The sequence below is a fragment of the Carlito syrichta genome, unplaced genomic scaffold, assembly GCF_000164805.1.
Source record: "Carlito syrichta isolate Samal-C Ts95f unplaced genomic scaffold, Tarsius_syrichta-2.0.1 Scaffold302367, whole genome shotgun sequence".
NCBI lineage: Eukaryota > Metazoa > Chordata > Mammalia > Primates > Tarsiidae > Carlito > Carlito syrichta.
In genome coordinates this window covers 2,082,785-2,106,407 of record NW_007246463.1, presented here as the reverse complement: position 1 = coordinate 2,106,407, position 23,623 = coordinate 2,082,785, and the positions used below count along the sequence as shown (strand labels likewise).

General features: G+C 37.5%; 1 protein-coding gene across 1 annotated transcript in view; it reads left to right on the top strand.

Moving 5' to 3' along the window:
• Positions 1–3,474: 3,474 nt before the first annotated feature.
• Positions 3,475–23,623, top strand: part of ADGRL2 (adhesion G protein-coupled receptor L2) — an 82,621-nt gene continuing 62,472 nt past the window's right edge. Inside the window, exon 1 of the mRNA XM_021711563.1 lies at positions 3,475–3,685. Within this exon, the coding sequence (XP_021567238.1) occupies positions 3,570–3,685 (116 nt within the window). The 5' untranslated portion in view covers positions 3,475–3,569. The remainder of the gene's footprint in view (positions 3,686–23,623) is intronic.

Here is a 23,623-nt window from a genome sequence, read left to right as displayed (position 1 = left end):
CTCATGCTATTGTCACTAAGAACTTACCATTATAATCTAGCAGGATAAATACATAGTAAAAATTAATAATGGTACTATATGTTAATAGTAAGGATGTTAGTAAATATATAATATATTATACTATGTATATAAAGTTTAATAGAAACAGAGGGAAGAGAGCAATAATTTAGAAGAGAACATTTGTGATTTAATACAATAGACATTGTACTGTTAAATAAAGCAGTTTTCACTATTGAAAACTGTCTTAATCCATTTTCTGTTGCTATAAGAAAATACCCTAGACTGGGTAATTTATAAAGGAAAAAAAGCTTATTTAGCTTATAATTCTGGAGACTGGACAGTCCAAGATGGGCGGCTGCATCTGGTGAGAGCCTTGTGCCACTTTCTGGCATGGTGGAAAGACTTGAGGACAAGAGCACTCATGTGGGGATAAAAGAGTAAAACTTGCCCTTGAGGGAACGAATTTATTCCTGTGATAACTAACCCGTGAGTTTAACTCAGTCTCACAAGAAAGACTTTATCTTAAAGATCTAATCACCTCTTCAGAGGTGCCAGCTCCCGTCATGGCCACGCTGGGGAATAAGCTTCAATATGAGTTTTGGTGGGGAACAGATCACGTTCAAACCGTAGTCAATACTCTTTAGTTCTTTGCAATGAAAGCATAAGTTCCATGATCTGTTTTCTCCAGTAGATTCACATCTACTGAATTATTCAAGGGTGCTGATCTTTCTTTCTCTTTTTCTTACTTTACATTTTTGGATGATTACGACTATGACTTTAAAAATCTTCTCTATGAATTATTGAAACAGCAAGATATTTCAACTGTGCAACTATTCAAATATCTTTCAAAAGTAGAAGAAAACTCACATGGTACTCTAACTATAATACTGCAAACTAAAAACTACAAAAATGAAAGGGCTAAGTTTAAAAACCACAGTGCTTCATAATCAATTCTGTATCTTTGACAAAATAGTAAGAACTGTCAATTATGGCTCCATGCCAGTCTTTTAAGTGGAATGTTCTAATATTCCTAATATTTTCTAATAATATGATTTATCCTGCTTTATTATGGCATGATAATTGTAAATCATTTCTGTCTCTAAAATAGGTTGCATTTCAAGATTTTATTTGATGTGACTTGTTTGAATTTTCGCGTAGTTTTTGCCACTGAAATGTGTCAGCTTCTGAAGCCATGAAAATATTTTCAATTAAAGCAAGTATTCTAACGTGAGCAACATAGTGAGACCTCATCTCTATCCCCTTCCCCCTTCTCACCGCCCCCCCAAATTAGCTGGGCTTGGTGGCGTGTGCCTGTAGTCCCAGCTACTTGGGAAGCTGAGGTGGGAGGGTTGCTTAAGCCCGGGAGTTTGGGACTGCTGTGAGCTGGGTTTGTACCACTGCACGCCACCTGGGTGATAGAGTGAGAAACAAATAAATATAGTAATACTAGTTTAAGCTGGATCATTTGGATAGGTAGTACAGCGCCAGGTCAGGAAATGGGGGAAAAAATTTATGTAAAGTTTATGAATGAACTTGGTGGGAAGGAAACCTGTGGTGGAAGTTGGGCCTGTTTACTGTGTGTCTGACATTTGCTCAGCTCTCTTTCTGTATTCTTCTCCATGTGCTGTCAGTGGCCTCATAATTCCATGAATCTTCTTAGTGAAAACCTACCAGGGTTGGGGGTTGCCATGCAGGGTTGGGGGTTGCCATGACCCCTTGCAGATGTCTGTGTTCTAAATATATACTCTTTTCTCTTCAATCTGGTCACATCTTTATTTTTTCAGTAGAACTGAGAGTTCAGCCAAGTTGGAGAATTGCTGATTTTCTAAATCATACCAGTGTGTCACCCAGTAACCCTCTTGGAGGATTACTTACGTCAGAAAAAGAAGATGCACGTTTGTCCAGGTGGCTTTCTATTTCACTGAATTACTGAGAAACGCTGTGCAATAAAAATAAAGAGAACATGTCTTAGCATTGGACTGACCTGGACACAACTTAGCTCTTCAGCTTGGAAGTATATCAGTTGGAACTGTTTATTTTACTTGGGAGTGTCAGTTTTTTCCTATCAAATAACTCATAATACAGAAAAATGAAAGGGATAGAGATTTAAAAATACTGAAAATATTGCTAGTGTTTTATGGTAGGGATCCTGTAGGTGGTTAAAGGTTAGAGAATTGAAATAAACTGGGACAGTGTAGGAAAGGTTTTGATATGGTCGCTAACCCAAAGGTTGAGTCCCCAAGTTGTTCCAAGTCAAAGAGCTGGGTTGTGTCCGTGTCAGTTCAATGCCAAGTCCTGTTCTCTTTATTTTTATTGTACAGCTTTGCTCACTAATTCAGTGAAGTAGAAAGGCACCTGGATAAACATGCATCTTCTTTCTCAGATGTAGATATTCCTTCAGAAGGGTTCTTATGTGAAACCCTGGTATGACCAGGAGAGCAAGGGCTCCTTCTTGTACCTTGTTCTTGGCGTTCCTTGCTTTTACCTTTGTCCCATGCTCTGTTACTACTTTATGAGACCCCTGATTGGAAACTGTGGTTAAAACTCAAAGTTCTAATCTCTTATTCCACTCGGTAATCTTTTTATGGCACCTGTGCACAGTGGTTGTCTATACTCCACCTAATGTGCCAAACATAAATTCATACAGCACTTGAAGCTTTTTTGTGAATGTTATTTTACTTTAGACTCGTACAGGTAGGAAAAGTAATGTAATAGATTTATAGATGTTTCATCTCCGTTGTAGCTGACAAAACTGATCTTGGAGAAATGTTGCCCTTTTTGGGGCTTTGAATTTGTTGGATTGGATTTGAGCGGTGCTGGCTTCCTTTAATGTCCATCTGCAGAATCCTTTCAGTGATGTCATCCTTAAATAAGATGTCTATGAAAATTGATATTAGTTATTGTGCCATGAGAATCTTACTGTTATCAGTATCTTAGTTGTTTTTACTAAGAACTAGTTATTACTTAGTTATAGTTAGTTGTTTAGCTAGTTATTACTTAGTTATAAGTGTCTTAGTCTGTTAAGACAAAGGTCTTTTTGAGATAGTACCACTGATGTAGTTAATATGTCTGTGTTAGATAAGGCCAGTGGATAGCAAAACTTTTGTTCCATTGCACAAATTAAAGTTGTTCCTTGATTAGTTGTTGTATTTGTAAAACTTTTCACTATTTAGAAAGCATTTGTCCTTGAATTTACTCAAAAAGAGCCATTTAGCGTCGATTTTACAGAAGATGTTTTGCTAGAGTAATTTTAAAGTGCCTTTTAAAGATGAGTTCAAATAAAGCTTTATAAAAGACAAGCATAGTAAATTTCTTACACATAGTAAAGAGCCAAAAATTATTTACTAAGTGCCTGGATTATTTACTAAGTCTCTTGACGATGGATGTGAATTGTGTTACTTGAAAATGACTTGTTAAAATAATTCATCTTGTAAGTTAGAGTTTAATATTCTTCCTTTTTTTAATTTTAAGGTTTCAGCAGAGCAGCTTTGCCATTTGGGTTAGTCAGGCGAGAATTATCCTGTGAAGGTTACTCTATAGACCTGCGATGTCCCGGCAGTGATGTCATCATGATTGAGAGCGCGAACTACGGTCGAACAGATGACAAGATTTGCGATGCTGACCCATTTCAGATGGAGAATACAGACTGCTACCTCCCAGATGCCTTCAAAATTATGACTCAGAGGTAAATGCTTATGAACTAGTGTCCCATTTTTGCTGCCATATCCAAATCAGTAAAATCATTGTAATTCCGAAGTGGAGGGAACATCCCATAGATCAGCTTATTTATTAAATGGAATCAGGTTTTCACTACTAATGTTGATTTCTGCTGTGTTTCAACCACATTCAAATCTGGATGTCATTTTAATATAGTTTGGAATATATCAGAAGACATGTAATACATATCTTTGTTTTATATATCATAAAATAAAAAGTGAAAACACTATTTTAAATACAATCTTTTAGGGCTTCAAAAATTTGAAATATTTTCTGTGACAACAAGAATGTTTACATGTCTGGGTCTTTGCAATAACTCCTTAACTGTTTAAAAAAATTAATAAACTTAATTTTTTAAGAGCATTTTAGGTTCATTGCAAAGTTGACCAGAAAGTACAGAGTTCCCATCACACCCCTATCTCTATCCACATACATACACACAACCTGTATCACCACCTGTATCTCACATTACAGTGGTATATTTGTTGTACCTATATTGACACATCACTGTCACCTGAAGTTCGTAGCTTACATTAGGATATACACTCTTGGTGTTGCCCTTTTCTGTGGATTTTGTTATAACAATGCGTACCCACCATTGTAGTATCATATGGAAGGCAGTCATGTGCCCCATAATGACCTTTTGGTCAGTGGTGGACCGTGTATACCACAATGGCTCCTTAAGATCATAATGGAGCTGAAAAATTCCTTTCATCAAGTGATGTCTTAGCATTACCTTTCCTATGTTAGATATGTTTAGATACACACATATTCACCATTGTGGTTATGGTTGCCTACAGCATCAGTGCAGCAACAGTTTAGGTGCAATGTGCTGTATGCTATATTGCCTAGGTGTGAGGCAGGCTGCACCATCTAGGTTTGTTATTTTCTTATTCTTTAGTTTTAAGAGTTTTTGGTATGTTTTAGATAACAGTCGTTCATCAGATAAGTCTTTTGCAAGTATTTCTCCCAGGTTTTGGCTCATCTTCTCATTCTTTTGATTCTTAACTTAAAAAAAAAACAAAACAAAACCACAAATTCAAGTTAAGAAAGCCTGAAACTAAGTAGAGAGTCCCATGTATCCTTTAAGAAACTATAGATAGAATCCTTTTAACAGATTAAACTACTTTCTGACTTTTTCCTAGCAGACTTAGCTTTACTCGGTCTTGGTGTCATCTTAATGTTCAGAAGTAGTAGAGAGGGCTATCGAGTAACAATTGTGTTAAGGCAGGATGGAAAGCATGTTTCTAGATAATCAGTGGGAATTTCTGCCATCTTCAAATAGTATACAGGTAGTTAAGGTAACCTTTTTTTTTTTTTTTTTGAGTTGGAGTCTTACTTTGTCGTCCAGACTGGAGTGCAGTGGCACACTCTCTGCCACCCCAGCATTGACCTGCTGGGCTCCAGCGATACTTATGCCTCAACCTGCCAAGTAGCCAAAACTACAGGCGTGCACTGCCACTCCCGGCTAATTATTTATTTATATTGTAGAGATGAGGTCTCTCCAAGTTGCCCTGGCTGGTCTTGAACCCGTGGGCTCAGGCAGTCCATTCGCCTTGGCCTCCCAAAGTGCTGGGATTACAGGCTGAGCCAAGGATAACCATATTCTAATAAGATTCTGTCCTTTATAATTCAAACCATTCTTTCTCTTGTATTACCTCGTATGTCGCTCAAGATGATTTTAAGATAAGGAAGAGGCCAATTGTTTTTCTCTTTATAATTTAAGTATAATTTCTTGTCCCAGTAAGGAGAGTTCAAGTTCAGGACAATATAAAATTTGACATCATTGTTTGAATGTCAAAGGCACTGTAATTTGCATTAAAGTTATAGGTGGTTGCAAATTGGTCTTCAGCTACTTTGAAAAGATTACAATTGAGTAAGTTCGGAATGGATATAATGGATGTATATATGTTCAAGTGTGCATGTATGTTCAAGTGTGGTGGAATACCTGAATTTCCTGGGTTGAAATATAAACTCTGATAACTTCTACTTTATTGAATTTGAGCAATTTTTCTTGTTTCCTTGAGCCCCAATTCATGCACCTCAGAAAGTAGGTAAACACCACTGGCTAAGTTTGTGTTTTAAAAATATGTTAGTAGGTTACAAAACTATCTAAGTCATACCTCTTACTGGACAATTGCCTTCCTACATATAGATATAATACAAAAAACTGCTGAGGACAGGTATCATTTTTCCTGTATTAGAGCGCCTACTGTTTCTTTTCTTTCCTTTTCTTTTCTTTTCTTTTTTGAGTGAGAGTCTCACTGTTGCCCAAGCTGGAGTACAGTGGCATGATCGTGACGATCACAGCTCACAGCAGCCGTGACCTCCTGAGCTCAGGTGATCTTTACACTTCAGCATTCCAAATAACTGGGACTGCAGGTGTGTACCACTGCCCTGAGCTCTTTTCTTCTTCTTTTTCTTTTTCTTTTTTTTTTTTTGTAGGGACAAGGTCTTACTGTATTACCTAGGCTGGTCTCAAACTCCTGGGTTCAGGCAACCCACCTGCCTCGGCCTCCCAAAGGGCTGGCATTACAGGTATGAACCACCACACCTGGCCTATTTTTAAAAATTGTGGTGCTCCTGGCATCTTATGTAGAATTTTTCTATAGATAAGATACTAAAACGTTGGTTAGTTATAATTGAGCTAGTAAAATAAGATCCCCGCTTTTCTTGTGTTTTTTTTTTTTTTTAAATTCAGGAATCCTCATTATTTGGAACAAAGAGATACTTTTAGGGGACACCTAACTTTTACAGAATTTATTATACATTAAGGCCTTTATATTTTGTTTGCCAGTAATAACCCTTTATCTTTTCATTCAGAGCCTTCTACCTCTTCCCTAATTCTTTTCCCTCTCTGGCGAATATTCTGATTAGCTTTCTAATTTATTTAATAATCTGTCTTAAAGTAGAATACCCAATTTCCTGGATAGAACTGGTTAATACAGATACAATGAGACACCAAGAAATGATAAGAAGCAGTGGAGGAAAAGATGGGAAAACTGGGTTTTGAAAGTGCATGCCATAAGAGTATGTGTCACAGAGGGCCAGGCGCGGTGGTTCATGCCTGTAATCCCAGCACTTTGAGAAGCCAAAGTGGTAGGACAGTTTGAGCTCAGGAGTTTGAGACCAACCTAGGCAGCATAGTGAGACCTTGTCTCTATAAAAAGTTTTAAAAACTAGCCGGGCGTGGTGGTGTGTGCCTCGTACGCAGAAGGCTCAGGTGGAAGGATCACCTGAGCACAGGAAATCAAGTATGCAGTAAGCTGTGATCATGCCACTGCTTTCCAACCTAGCCAAGATTGTGAGTCTGACACACACACACACACACACACACACACACACGCCCAAAAGTAAAAAATATGGGTCACAGAGAATATGTATTAGCTTTTTTTTTTTTTTCAGTCAACAGCACATTATGGGAAATAGGTTTTTTAAATGCTGATGTTTTTAAGAAACCAGAGAAGCCAGACACAGTGACTCACACCTGTAATCCCAGCACTTTGAGAGGCAGAGGCGAGAGGATTGCCTGAGCTCAAGGGTTCGAGACCAGCCTGAGCAGCATGGCGAGACTTCATCTCTACAATAAATCATAAAATTAATCGGGCATGGTGGTGCACGCCTGTAGTTCCAGCTACTCTGAAGACTGAGTAAGAAGGATAGCCTGAACCTGGCAGGTATAGGCGGCAGTGGCGGTGAGTATGCCACTGCACTCCAACCTGGGCGATAGAATAAGAAAGATTTCTATCAAGCTTTTTAAATAGTTAGTTCTGAGGGTGGTTATTAAAATATTGAGACAATCTCATTTGCATAAGTGGCACTTGGTAAAGGCATTCTTATTTAAAACTTAAGTTTCTTAGGGACTATATAAAAAAGACTGGAAGTCTGGCCTGTGAAACAGTTCACACTGTGGACATGACCTGTGTAGCAAGTCTGGCCTGTGTCCCAAACTTATTTTGTTTGGGAAAAATGGATTCTGTGTTCCAGGAAAATTGTCATGAAGCATTTTGCATGTGGTACTTAAATTGGGGAGCTGCCTGTGCTAGGGAGGCCATGAGGCAAATGCTGGGGGTCAACCTTTGTCTGTTCCTCACACACTGACCCACCTATTCAGTGGTGAGAAGAGGAGCCGGGCACCAGAAGTAGGCCTGAGAGAAATAGGAAGTGGACGATTCTTGTGTACTGTACTCCTTTTACTAGCCTGACAAGCAAAAAAGCATTGGGAGTTCATAGAAAGAGACGGTCGGAAACAGGTAGCCTTACGGAATTGCATGTTGAAGGTAGCCTATTTTTGTTTGCTGGGTTATAAGTACACAGGTAATATCTAGTCTTGTCATTCTTGTATATAAATATTACATATTATACAGAACGTCCAAGATAAAGTAACCAGTTCTTTTCATTGTTTCATAAAAGCAAATTTTCATTTTTGGTCATGCTGGTTGAGTAGCCTTTATCTGGAATGCTTGCGAACAGATTTTGGATTTTTCTGATTTGGGGATATTCGCGTTATACATCCATGCATGCAAAAGGTTAAGCATCGTAATGTGAAATTTCAAAGTACTCCAGTGAGCGTTTCCTTTGAGCCTGACCCTTGAGCATTCTGTCATCACTCGGACATTTTCAGATTTTGGAGCATTTAGGATTTCAGATTTTTGGATTAGGGAAGCTCAGCCTATACTTTAAAAAGGGCCTAGAGTTTGGAGGTCCTTCAGTTCTGTGAAAGCATACAGTTGTCTAAATCCCCAAACAGAGTATGGTGTATTGACACAAGGAAGGGGGCAATTCCAGTAGACACCCTGTTGTTACATGGTTGATGTTTGCTGGTGGCTTACAGTTATTGAATCAGCATGATGACAGTTTAAACATGAACACTTTGTTGAAAAGGAAGACAACGTTAAGACGACTTCTGTGTGAGTTTCACAGTGGCAGCTCTGAGTGCTCTCTTCGGTGTGTGTGTCAGAATGTGAGCCTTCAGGAAGTCTGCCGTTTCGGACTGGCCCTAGTTTCCCACAGCTGTGAGATGAAGAAGTAGACAGTATTCTATTTTGGAGTTTAATGACTGTGAATAGTTACTGAATATGTAGAATAACTTGTCTTTTTTAAAATTCAGAGAATACCAAACCCCTGATAGTTTGGCAGCTGTTTTCATTTGTATCTTTCAAAAATGTGGTGTTTAGTAATGTAGCAAAGAGAGATATCTTTATTTCTTTAATGTAGAAAATTTGTCTTTGGAAGGCTCAAGTAAAAACTTCAGAATTTTTCCATTAAACCTGAAAGCCCTCTTTTTTACGTGGAATGATAGAAATAGGCACAGAAATTTCAGTGCCGTTAAAATATGTTTACATTGTATTTCACCACTGTCTTCTGTTTTTCATTCCCCCTTCCACTATTATCACTTAAGCAGTTGAGCATCAAGTGAGTAAATACACTTGTAATTCACACCATGGACATGGCAAAAGCATTGTATTCACTCTCATAAATAAGCATTTCCTATTTCCTGCTTATTTAAAAGCGTGAAGCAGAGACTCTCTTAGTAACTGATCATAGATTTGTCTTTTGAGTATTCTGAGTGGCTCATCCTAAAAAGGGAGAAATGAAATTCTTTATTTCTTAGTTTATTTTAATACTTTATGGAATAGTCACCATTACAGATAATTTGTTAGCACTCTTTAAAGATAATTTTTGGGAGCAATGAAAAAATATAAAACAGTTGATAACACTTTGAATTCACTCACAACAAAAAACGCTACTGTTGTTCTGAACCTTTTGATTAATAAGTAAATTAGAATTTTCGCCAACAGTGTAAGTCTGCAGGACTAGAGGTAGAGCCTCAGAGATGTCCTACAACAGTGTGCTGAATTGTATCTGGGGTCCTCTTCTTGACTTTTGCATCATGGACTCTTTGCTCTAACAACCTGCCTGTTGTTTTCAAGGTAGTTTGCTGTTTTAGGAGATGCTTTATAATATGTCCTCAAGTTTTTAACACTTTGACCTAGAGGGTTGAAAATTATTAAGTATGTAAATATTTACTGATTTATTTTTCAGTATCAGACATTAGGTTCAAGTGCAGAGTTAGGTCCAGTTTTACAGAGTAATTCGTGCTGTCATCTGCTATCAGGTACCCTTGTAAATGTAAAGAGGTTCAAAAAGTAATATGTACTGTCCTAAAGAAAATAGAGAACATACAAGCTTTAGTTAGTCCCGGTGGTGGAAAAGTTGTATTTTGTGTAATTAAGTGATAGACAGGATCCCCTCTCCCTTTTTGTGTGTGTGGAAACTGCCCAAGGAAAGTGAAACTATGCCCTAGACTTAGGGTCCTAGCCTGACTCCTTCAAAGGTTTTAGCCAAGTTTTGGGGTTTTTTTTTTTTAGCACTTTTAAAGATAACAACTGACTAGAACCTCATAGCATTCCTACATTAGGTTTCTTATTAAATAAAATTCCGTCTGTTTTTGATCGTTGTGCTGTTTAAGCTCCTTTTAGTTTATGTGAGAACTGGGTGGCCTATAAATACATTGTATAGCAGGCAGTGGTTCTGCAGGTTTGGCTCTCACGTGAGTGACTGAAGAAGAACGTATGAATAGAAGAGGGAAACATAAACATAAAGGTGGTAGTTGCAGCCAAATGGTTGATATTATCCACAGAGCTTTTGTAGTTTGAGCACACACAAGCCCTAGAGAACACCTGCATTTAAGGGGCGGAGGTGAAGTTGCCATCAAGGAAACTGGAACAGGCCTAGGAAGATAATGTCTTAGAAGCCAGTAGCAAAGTACAAGAGATGCACTGATGTGGATTTCTTGATGATTTGGAAGATTTTTATTCTGTTTTGACAGTTCAAATAAAAGAACACATTAGGATTTTCAAAACATGGGAGTTTCAGGTTAGAAGTCAAGAAAATAGCAATCTGCCGTGCAGAGACTGGCATGACTTAGGGAGGACCTGGTTACAGAGAACCAGATACTGAGTAAATACGTGAACTGGACTTATAATTGGGCTATAATTTGGGGATTTTTATCTAAAGGAAAGGGGGAAAGTAGCTTCTAGAACTTAGGTACGGTTTTTTTAGCTTTAGGGAAAGGAGTGTGAAAGCTGATTTCAGAGCTTAATGTTTCTGAAAGTTTGGGATGGTGGAAGTCAGCTCTAATACGTACACCAGCATTATCTACTCCCTTCCTTTCTCATTCAGTAACTTTTCTGTCCTTGAATTTCTCTTTTCTGAACCTGTGATATCCTAACCTCTTATCTCCAAGTATAATGATTATACTTTATTTAGTATTTTTTAACCCAAGAGCATCTCAAATGGTACCAATTTCTTGTGTGCCTGAGGGTTTGAAGGGGTGTGTTGCCAGGTACCTGTGGGTGTCACTTTGTCAGTTCTCTGATTCTTTATGCAACAGCAGATGCAGAGTGAGACTGGAAGACTGAGCGCTTTCTGTTATGAGTAAGACCATGCATGCATTGGTCTGGATTAAGCAGAATGCTCTGCCTCTGCCTTGCCACCTCCCTGGCACACACCTGGGTACCCTCTAGAGGGCCTTGGAAGTGATGGGCCATGGCTTCTGTTTTAAGAGAAGCCTCTTCTGTTAGAGCTGAGAGGAGGTTGAGGCTTGTGGGGTTCTGCCTCCTGTTCATTACACTCGGGGCATCGTCAGTACACTTGTTCACGTTGCTGCATGTATATGCCTCACTTATCTTTAAACTATCCCTGGGAAAGTGGCAATGTGATACCCCTCTTCCTATTTGTGAACCTTTAGAAAAAGTTTGAATTATTCGCCATAGGGACTGAAACCCAAAACTGTCTATACCTGGGATCTCATTAATCAATATCTTAGTAGCATGAAAGTTTATTCTTAAATAACTTTGACTTTCATTTCTGTTATATAGGTTTGTTTACATACGTCTGTCATTTTCAAATATACGAACATAGGAATATTATTCTCTCTCTTTCTCTCTCTCTCTCTCTCTCTCTCTCTCTCTCTCTCTCTCTCACACACACACACACACACACACACACACACACACGGGAAACTTTACTGTGAAAAGTGATAAATATTGGAAGCTTCTCAGAATTTAATCAAGAAAATTCATTAGCATGCAGTCACAGTTTTGCCAGTGTTCTCTGGCAGACTTCATGATTATAGATTTCAGTTTGTATATACTCTCCTTGACATGCAACCCTTTCAACTTTTACATTGATCATTCATTCTTCGTAAAGAAGCTTTGTATCCAAGTCAGAGCTACATGAGATTTTTAGTTAATGGTTATTTGTTTCCTTTTCTCTTACAGTTAACAATAAACTTTAAATCCTTGTTTCTAAGATTTTAAATATCTCTCCCTCACTAATAGCATTTTCAGAGGGAAAAAAATGGACCCAATCTGTCTTATCACCTAATTCCGTGTTTCATCATGTTTTGGAGATTGGTGTATTTTATTCTTGAATTATTGTAAACGCTTTTCCTAGTCAAGGTTACACCTCTCTTACTTAGTATATTTCGTCAGTACTCATTTTCATGGACTCTAAGTCTGCCACTTTTGAAAAACTACATTCTCACCTTTATGTCATTTATCCTAAGTGCTTTTTTTCTACCTGCGGTGTCAGGATTATCAACCATTTGTCCATTAGGATGAAATGCATATGGGGAAAAATAAATAACTCAGTCTCCAAATATCTTTTATGACCCTGCTTATCAAATGTAAAAAAATAAGATAATGTCTCATCAAAGATTCTGCCCTACAGGGTCCTCTGATTCTCCTTTTTAAATGAAAATTAGTAAAACAGTTCTCCCACTGATACTGAGTATTGAGAGTACTCCTTAACCCATCAACTTTGTGCAGTGTACTTAGATTATTTTCTGCTAGTTGATGTTTTTCTACTCATTTTCTCACTCTTGGCAGCTAACTGGTATTACAAGCACATCTGTGTGGCCAGGGATTTGAGAGATCACTAGTATGGATTCTTGAACCTTCATGCAGTAATAAATAACCTTTAAAGCTGTAATTGGTGGATCTAATTGGAAACATATTTTGCATGTCACTTACTGACGGGCATTTAAACCAAAGCCCTCATAGGAAGGGGTGACTATTGGCTGGAATAAGCGTGGACCTATTAAGCATTCACATTTAGCATGCAAGAAAGTCTTATAATTTATAAAATGGCTTAGAAGGCAAGTTATCTAAATATCTTTTGTGACCCTGCTTATCAAATGTAAAAAACAACAAGAAAAAATAAATAATGTCACATCAAAGATTCTGCGCTGTAGGGGCCTCTGTTTCTCCTTTTTAAATGAAAATTAGTAAGAGAGTTCTGCTGGATGCTGACTATTGAGAGTACAAGCGTGAATTGCTTGTTTTCACTGGTGTTTCCCTTTATGGAGTTTTACCTTGTATGTTATATCCATTGGTCAAGAAAAACAGAGTCCTATTTTTCCCTAAGGATGCTACATTACTGCTCTTCAGTATTCCCTAAGGATTATTCCATGAAATTTAGAGGCTGGAAGAATAATGCCTTAAAAGTTTGGATTTGATTTGAGTTTTTGAACAGATACTCTGCCTCTCCCTGGCACACAACTAGGGGCCCTCTATGAGGGCCTGAGGGTGATAGGCCATGGCTTCTGTGTTAAGAGGTACAGGTTCAATGAAGGTAAGGGACATTAGTTTTTAAAAGCAAAGCCGTATCTCCTATCAACTTTGATTTTGCTTCAGTTTTTGTTGTAGAATTATCTTTATTTTTGAAGCCAAAGTGGAGAGGTGAAGAAGTAGGATCAAAATCAATGAAAGTAAACACGAACATTTCATTTGACCTATACATTTTAATGTGATCAGAGTGATCTTCTTATAGTGCTTTTCATTGCCTTGGGGATTATTTATTCCAGCTTTCTCATTTGAAAGGTGAGTGTTATAGATGGAATGACAGTGGTATTTTTGTCGTACATATATTATCATATACCTTGTACTTTTTTACTTAGAACATTCCCTGATAGACACCAAAATATTGATTTCTGTTTACAAAGAATACATTTTAAAAAGTTAACTGACAGAAGCTATATTTGTTTAATTCATATCTCTGAAATGTATTGGACAACTGAAGGTCAAATTTGTGTATTTAAAAAATAATTTTTTTTGTTTATTGTTTAAGAAAAATTATTGTGGGTAATTAGGGTTCTGATGTCATTTTCCTAATACACATTTATCTAAATGAAAGTCCACTAGATCCGCTTATATAAGACTATTTTCAGATACCCATTTGAGTACTTTTTTTTGTTTGTAAGTGTGATTTATTTTTAGTATGGATCTGCTTGCTGATGTCATACTGATTATGAAATGTAACTTCACTTAAGAATTTGAAATTATTTTTAATATGCTGTAAAATTTTCCATTGGCATTTGTATCACTAGGAAAACAATACATATATTCATTTAGGCTTTGGAATAATTTTGCTGTCTGAAATTGACTGTTATTTAATAATTTTATTATTTAATAAATAATAACCAAATATAATTTTGAACAAAATTGAGAATGTTCCATTCTAATTATCCTAGGGAATTTTACTGTGATATCTAAGTAAATTAAATGCCTATTTGTTATTTAGTAGAGAAATCATCATTAGTCATTGGTTTACTCCAAATCCTTTTTTTGTTTCCTCACTAATTTAGAAGCAGGATAGCAATATTGATTCAGTATTATTCATAACATACTCTATTGACTAATTTTATTACATGAAGAGAAAAAGATTTGATATTGAATTATTTAAAACAGCTTAACCTGTCATTTATTATGCTTCTATTATTTTTCCACTTATCATATTCTGAAATTGCAAACCTATACTATAATAGCAAGAACAGCAACAACCAAAAACACCAATATCAATTCTCTACTTTGTACGTTGTCTGAGGAAAATTATTATGGCCAATTAAGTTTCTGATAGCATTTTACTAATACATACTTATCTGTGTTGCATATTTTAAAGACTATTCTTTTTACTTTGCAACTGAGTTAGATTTTTAGTGCTGTTTGTTATTCCATAGTTATTTTTAGAGTTAATATATCTCAGATATTTCTAGGAAAAATCCAGTTATGAAAAAAATATAAAGAAGTAAATGATTCTGTAGTCTTTTAATATTTTTTATTTCTTATAAATTGGTCCAATGTATTGTGGGGCTTCCTCACATGTCATGTACAACCAAGAAAGATATGATTTTGGAACTCACTTCCTTGCCCATGGCTTCAAGTCAGGGTCTGAAACGAGAGTTGTTCTATTTAAGTTTGTGCGAGAGTATACTAGTGGTCTTTCTGTTTGTTTTTTTCAGACCACAGATACATTCTTGTTTTTGAACTCACCTGTCTGTCATACCGCTCTGTCTCTAAAGGTGAATTCACGGTAAATCCATGAAGCAAATGAATCATAAAACATCGAAGCCTTTCCCTTCCACAGGCCTTTTCCTCGGCATTGGAAAGTGTCCACAGGGTCTTTTTATTGAGAGGGGGAGGGGGCAGATTGCTGAAGTACAGGATTTAAACACAATCTTTTGAGGTTTTTGTTCCATCCTTTAACTTGTCTGTTAATTCTTCTCCTCGTGTGTGGAGCATTTTGGTCTCCAGTTTAGTGGAAAGATCAGCTAGTGATAGATTCAGTCTGGGTTGGGTGGGGATTTTTGAATGTGGTTTGCACACACTTGTGCACAGCTTAACTATTGCTAGCTGGTCTGGTGAAGAAGTGGCCTCCAGAAGTACTTCTATGACTCCTTATGCTTTCTTACTGTTCGTAATGGAAATGTGTAAAGCCAGATGTCCTTTTGCAATTTAAATGTGTCCTGTGGCACCTGAGCTGTGTGGCTGTGGAAGAGAAATATTGCTTGCAGTGCATGGAGCCAGAAGCTAGACTGTGTAAAATCCTTCCAGTCATTAAATGTGTAAAACAGTAAGGGGCATTTGGTTCTCATAGATACCTAATCAAAACCAGAAGCTTTCTCTTCCATATTCTTTCTGATTTTTTCTTTTTTTTTTGTTTGTACAGACAGGGTCTCATTCTTGTCCGGGCTGGTCTTGTACTCCTGGACTCCAGTGGTCTTCTCTCCTGCAGCCTTCCAGCACACTAACGTTGCAGGCACGGGCCTGGCCTTGCCTAACTCATGTCAAACGTAGTACTTAAGAACACAAACGTAATACACGTTTGCCCTCTTTTGATGAGTGTAAGGTAAGGCAGAATTTGCCAGAATGCCAGCGTTTGTGGTAGTGTAGGTGATGCTTTCTGCGTCTCAACCATCAGTAGTAAAAACGAATTTTGTTTGGCTGTTCCAGAGGAAAGACAGCATTATAGAAGGTGAACTATGAAACAGTATATAAAGAGACAAGCAGAATATTTAGCTAAAAAGTGAAAGAAAGAAAGAAGGAGAGAGAGAGAGAATTAATTAATTAATTAATTAGATGGGAATGTTAGGTGATTAATTAATTAGAATATTCCTTTAGTTTTCTGGATTTTGTTGGTTTTGGTATTTGTCATCTTTGAAAACAGTTATTTGTTTTGATTCTTTTTTCTTAAATGACTGTCCACTCTGGCACCTGATTTTTCTACTTGTAATTTTTCCATTTTGTTTCCTGAAGAAGGATTCCTAAATTTTACAAGCCTTAGACTCCTCTACTTCTATGTTTTGCAATTAAAAAATTTTTTTAAACTAGGTAATAGTTTCAAGAAATTGGCATAGTGTTTCACTGGACATTTATAGGCTGTGTGCATTTCAGGGCATTTTGTTGCATCTTTTTAACCCCACTGTATTTTGAAGATTTTGAATTTGGGAGACGAGAGCCTGAAACATTAAAAATTTAACAAATCTGGAAGGCTGAGGTGAAAGGATCGCCAGAGCCCCAGCAGGTCGAGGCTGCGGTGGCCGGGAGCGGCCACTGCACTCCAGTCTGGGCGACAGAGTGAGACTCTAACTCAAAAAATAAAAATAAAATTTAACAAATCAATTTATTAAGGGACATTAATGAAGTAGATAAGATAAAACATTTATTCAGTTAATAAAAGACGAGCTAGAATAACTCATTTATGTTAACTAAATGCTTGGTTTTAAATGCTTCTTTTATAATTTGAACTAAACTATATGAGTTGTAAACTGAATGCAGAATCAACAAATTTTAAAGAAATATATGAATATATTTTGCTTTTAACTCTCTCCCACTCTCTCTACTTCTGTTTTGGAAGTTTTCCTCACTCTTACCCCCAATTCCCACTACAGCCTTTGTGTAGAGAAAACTCATATTTAAGTTACTTTTCCTGAGTATAATTTCAATGGGTTTCTGTAATAAAAAAAGTCTTTCCATAAATCCATGCTTTTCTTTTTCTTTTTTTTAATGTATTGCTCTTGGAACTTGCCAGAACAATACAGCAAGAGTAGCCATGAGAGTATATGCTGACTTTTCTAAGATATTTTATAATTTGGTAATTCTTTTTCACACATTAAATTATCTTATGACCTAATCCTAAGATGTTCTCATTGTTAATTAATGAAATTCTGTATGTATAATTTCAAAGACTGTTTATAAGTCATTTTTGAAATCAAATTGCGAGGTGTTATGTAAATGCAATAACACTTTTTAAAAAATATACATAAAACAGGTATGTTAGACAGAGAGATAGTGGTCATAACACATCTGATACATTTATTTAGGACATTTATATGTGGATTGCCATTTATTTCAACTCTTGATGAGTAGACCTTTATTAAGCTGTGATGATTACTGAATATGAAATGTAACCAAGATTATTTTTTATTCAAATATAATTTAAATATTCATCAAAGAGAAGTTATGCTTGAGACTGACAGAGACTATTAACATCAAAAAATATAATTAACTGCATTGGGTATCATGAAGCAGAGTTAGCCAAATAGCCGAGAGGTCTAATTGCTCTAGAGTTTGAGAAGCAATGGTTTTATTTTATGCTGTAGCTGTGGAATTAATAGTAATGCGGTTTCCTATGTGGGCCAATTAAAAGCTGCCTGTTAAGGTTCATTGCTCTATAGGAAACCCATTGAATATCGCTTAGTAAACAGGATTGACATGTCAGTGTGTACAAGAAGATAAAATAGAATAAAAGCCGTGGAAATGAGAAGTCACGTTAAAATAACTGTCTTTGAAAACAGTTCATAAAGCTCCTTCCATGACAGTGCCCTAGTGGGTTTGTGGGGCGACCCTCCTGGGTTCCCTGGGTTCCCCTTTCGAGATCTGGCTACTCTTTTCCCCAACTGTCCAGAGTTGCCTGCTGGCGGGCACACAGTGAGTCCCTCCACAGGAACTGCCTTGGGCCGAAGGGATGGTGACCCCTTCTCCCCAGAGGCAGTCCCCTTTTATCCCCAGCCTCGTGCTTGCCAGAGTACAGAGGCTCGTGCTCGTCCTCTTCATGCTTGGGCTCCATCTCTGGGACATCTCTCAAGGGCTCTCCCAACTGCGGGGCTCCCTCCCTCAGGAACTGGCTGGGCCTTTGTGGCAGCTGCACTGGAGTTCAGCCTCCTTCTCCACCCTACCTGGTGTCTTTGCCAGGGCTTCAGGGACAGAAGAGCACTCCCAATAAGCCTCTTAGAGACCTCTGCCTCAGATTCCACTTCCCAGGTTGTCCAAGCACAGAAAAGTACTCATGTGAAATATAAACAACAAATCTTGTCAGTGGTATCAGGTATATACATGATAGGAACCTGGCAATAAAGTGCAAGAACTAAAAGAGTTTTAAAGGAATAAACGACAGCAACAACAAAAATTTCCTAAATCGGGGCTCAAAATGGCTTCTTGCGTTCTAAAGGTTTATCTTTGTCATGTCATCCTTTTTCTTTAATGAAAGTAATATTTTGACCTTTGTGGCTCTATTAAGCCTTTGAGCAGAATACAAAAAGAAAGCGCTCCTGATTGAACCCAAAAGGTTTTGCCTTGCCTGGGCTGTAGAGATTTAAAAGTGGGCAGACATTCTAATGGCATTTTGACATTAATGAGGTTGCTGAAATGGAAAAGTTTAAGGGTCAGAGATAAGAGCAGTAGGAAGATCTTCTAGTGTTTCTTTTTCTTAATAATGTCGTATCAAGTGTGCTTAATAAGTTGACCATGATTCCTAACACAGAGTGTGTAGTGCTGTGTGTGAGTGGACTACTTTAATTATAACAATACTTTTTGAAAACAAAAATAAATCAAAAACTCTGCAAATAGAAAATAGGTTACCTCATATATATATTAAATTAAGATAATATATTTAGTAGTCACTTTTGTAAAAATCTTAAAATTGCTTAATAGATTCTAGTGCATACCATATGATCATGCACATGAGGTGCCTTGAATCTGCAGTGAGAAAGATGTCTCTTCCGTCATTCATTATTTAATGTGCTTACCTTGTTTATATCTGTGGCACAAGAGTGCATGTTGGCTTTCAGAAGAGCACAGCATATACCGCATCATAGCACACAGCCCCCTCATCCCAAGCCTGCATTTGGTGTTAGCGATACTTAAAACATTCAAGTGTAGCATTTGATGGGTGGTGATGAACCGAGCCTTTCAGGCAAGTTATTGATATGAAGCTAGTTCGGGCTAGAGTTTAATACGAGAGGCTTTCTGCTGTCATGATAATTCTAAAAAACGTAAGCAAACTGCTGTGTGAGCTGTAAGTCAGGTAAGTTCTAATTTGGTTTATATCCTAGGGTTATGAAACCTTGCGGGCTTCTGAAAATTAGACCTTTTTCATTGATTGATCTGTGCCGCCAAATGATTTCTGAGTTCTATGATGTATAAGTGAGTGTGCCAGACATCCTAAAGGTATTTTGAGCAACTGGTGAGACTACATGTTTGTCGGAGTGCAGGTGGGGGTTTATGGACTCAGTACATTTTAGAATAAGGCACAGTGTTAGGCAGTGCTCATGGTTCAGAGATGCTTAAAGCAGTGGCTGAACCCTTGGAGAGACTAACACCTGGTGGAGAGCAGGTAATGTGCAGAAGTCGTGGTGACACCAGATTCCTCTTACAGTGCATCAGACTTTTGGAACCTGGTGGAGAAGGGGGTGCGGGAAGCAACAGCCTGAGAGCACAGACACAGTGTGTGTCGAGGTGCACCGAGTAGGTTCGCCAAGGGGGCTGTCCACCTTCTGCCCTCCCCCTTCACACTCTCTCCCACGCAGCATGGAGAATAACAACACTAGCATTTGAGACCTTTCATGTTAACTCTGAAACAATGAGTTCACTCTTCATGAAGAACAGTAACACACAAGTTCATATCCACTTGTTAATTCTCCTCTGTGTAGATATTATTTGAATGCAGCATATTTATGGTATTACTACACTTTACAAGGTATTTGCACATCTAGGATCTAGCAGCAGGTAATGTCTTCTATTGCTTTTTCTAATCAGGGTGGCAAGAAAATGATCCTATCTCTCCTCTCCTTTCTTCCTACCTTCTTTCTTCCCTCCTTCCCTCCCTACCTCCCTTCCTTCCTCTTTCTCCCTCTCTCTCTCCCCCCCCCCTTTCTTTCAGATAATTTCTTGTCTTTGTGACTGAGATGTAGCATTTAAAAAGAGCTCTTACGGGTAATAGGCTGTAGACTGAATGCTTATGAGTTGGTGCTCAGTTATCAAGAATGCCATCAGCAATGCCTTGTTGCTTTCTTATCAGCTACTTCCTGCTGTCAGCTTGGCACTTATTTCAATAGAAAAGGATTTGCATCAAATGTAATGCCTTATTATATACAGCTAACATGGGGTTTTTAATTGTGCAAGCACATGAGACTCCTGCAGTGGTAGTCAATTTGATAAAAGGATTAGATTATGAATATTTTGTCATGATTAAAGATTAGTTCTGACTTATCAGAAGTAAGCCAGTGAAATTTGGCATATATTTATCAGTCAGGTGAGATTCCATTTATCTGAGAGTGTATGAGCCACAAAGTAGCCATCTCTTTATAATTCTCTGACAAACTTGATTATTTATATTCAGATTATAAGTCTTCAGGATTGTTTCTGACCTTCCACATCTGCTCTGCCACTCAGAGTATCCCAGAAGTCTGTTTCCAGCTTTTGGTCATTACTGTTTTTCATCTCTTGTCTTATGAAATAGTTAGGTAAACACCTATACAAAGTCTCTGCATTTTTTAGAAGGAGATAACAGCTAGTACATATCTCAAGGCATTTTGAGTTGTTCCTCCGATTTTAATAAACCTTCAATAGAATATAGAATGCGGATTCCAATTTAGAAAGTATTTATTGAATAGTTCTTGCCACAAACAAGTCTAGGCATTGGGGTGGATTTAAAAGAAACCTAACATAAAACAAAGAGGTGAAACTAAGGTCCTAGAAAAGACTAAAGGTTACTGTGTGAGATCTGACACAGTAAAGCATCCAATACTTATTTGTGGTGTCTGGGAAATTATATAAACAAGCACAGAAGAAGTTTAATTCTAGAGACAGAGTTTAGTAACAACTAAAATGCAAAATATAGGAGAGGTGCCACAAAGCAGAATGTGATTAGTTACCAAATGTGTTCTATTGAGTCACTGCTGTAGGGAGAAGAAAGCTGCTTCAGGCTTGGGTATGAAAAGAAGAATGCAATCCCATTTGCCAGCCCAGCTTGTACTGGATTTCTCTGTGCCCCACTTGGCTGTGCTTCCTGCGTGCGTGTGCACCTCCCTCCAGCACGGAACTGGGAGTTACTGCTTAGCCTTGCAGGGGGGTACCGCTGGGGGCTGGAAAGCAGCAGTTCCTCAGACTAGAAGCCTGGCCACCTGAGCTCCGATCGTTTCCTACCTCAGGGATTTAACGGTCCTTTCAATGGATCTTTTTATTAAGAAAGAGATATAGTGTCTTAGCTGGGCGTGGTGGCGTGTGCCTGTAGTTCCAGCTACTTGGAAGGCTGAGGCGGAAGGAGAAGGATCACCGGAGCCCAGCAGGTCGAGGCTGCGGTGGCTAGGAGCGTGCCACTGCACTGCAGCCTGGGCCACAAAGTGAGATTATGACTCAAAAAAAGAAAGAGTTCAAGGAGTGTACGTGGTCATTTGTGTGAGAACTCAGTTAAGAGGTGTTTACTAGTAGACAGGCTGTTTTTAAATTACGTAGATAGCAAGATTCTCCAAAGCTACGTAGAACAGGTTGCCCCTGTTTGTTTTTTGTAGAAAGAAACAAACTCCTGTGCCTCAGGAGTAGATGGTATGATAGAGAGATGCTTAGGAGTGAGAAAGATCTTTCTGCTACAGTGATTCCTTTAGTGTGTGCTTTTGGTAGTTCAATCAGATTCTCTGGGCCTTAGTTTCTTACCTGTATTAGAGGAGGGTTATATGAGATCCGTGATTTTTAAACTGTATTTCCTGGAGAAACCCCCAGCTTGAGAAGTGAGAGAGGCACAAGGGAAGGGAGAGGAAAGAGGGCATTTAAGGGACTGGAGCAGAATTTCATTTCTGTAATTTCAGACCCGTCTGCACTTCATTTCTAATCTACTACAGTTAATCACCTTTTTTGTTTGTTAGTTTTTAAATAAGATTTTTCTTGACAACGAGGTTTTGTTGCCTGAATCTGATACTACCTTGGTCCCACTGCATTTGATGATGATACGTAATCGATGAAAATATTTGTCATTATCACTCACTTGCTAATGGCATTTTTGAAATTTGAGTGGATTCTTAGAACAGAATATTTGTATGAAAATTTCTATGAAGTTGGGATATAATTGTGATTTGTCTATAAACTATGTTAAGAATTTTATTGCCAAGATTATAGAACTTGCAGGAGGAGGAAAAATTTATTTACCTGAAAAATAAGTTTGATGAAGAAATGTGGTATGCAAAAGCCAGGAAAGACTCAGAATTCATTTTGGGAAATAAATTACAATGCTTCCTTGTCCCTTGATTAAAACAAAAAAACAAAAAAAACAGAACTTTTAGAATGCAGGGTCATTTTAATAAGAAATGGGAAACATTTTCTGAGATGATTAAAACTTTAGCAAAGAATTATGCTTTTAAGTTTTTGTAGGTGCACTTTTATTTTTAAAAGGCGTACTTCCAAAGTCTTGTTTTATTTCTGTACTCTCAGTTTAATTTGTATAGGAAGTTATGTCTGTAATCAAAATGAGGTCTGTAACAGCAGAAATTATATCAGCAATCAATTAGAATGTAAATTTGTTTGATATTCAGAAATTTATAAATACTGACTAAATGACATCCCATCGAACTTCTCGAGAGTCAGAAAAGTAAATCTTGATGGTGTGATTTTTCTTTTTGTTAGAATCATGTCCAAACCAAGGGAGTACTTTTTAAGGTGAATTTAAAATAGCAACAAAACAAATCTCGTTCACTCAATTTTGTCCTCTAAAACTCCTTTTAGTTGCAGGTTCTTTTGCATTATTTCAAACTCTAATCCTCTGAGCGGGTAATTAACGGACCAGAAAAGCCATTTGTGGAAAAGGAGAGCCATAAGGGTGAAAATATTTCTTCACTGAATGATCTTTAAGAAGTAAATAATTACAAACGGAAAAGATTTGGGATGACCAATCTAAATCTGAGGATAATTAGAAGGAATGGAGTATGAAAATCGAAATGCTTGGCATGTACAACAATTGTCATATCATAACAAGACTAATTAAATATTTAGAAACCAAAATCCCCTCACAATTTGAAGAAAAATAACCCACGACAAAGGGTCTGTAACTTTGCAGATAATTAGCAAGGGTTATAGGAAGGAAAAATATCACAGATTGGCTCCCAGGCTCTACAAGGTCATGTCTTATTACACTGAGTCTTTTATATAGTCTGGTAACAAGTTCCTTGCTAATTTAATCTAACTAGGACATCCCATAGTGATTTCCCATTTCCCTTGTTAAAAATGTGATCGCTTCTGCGAGTGCAAACTGCAGTAGGTTAACATTTTTATAAATAATTGCTCTTAATTGATAC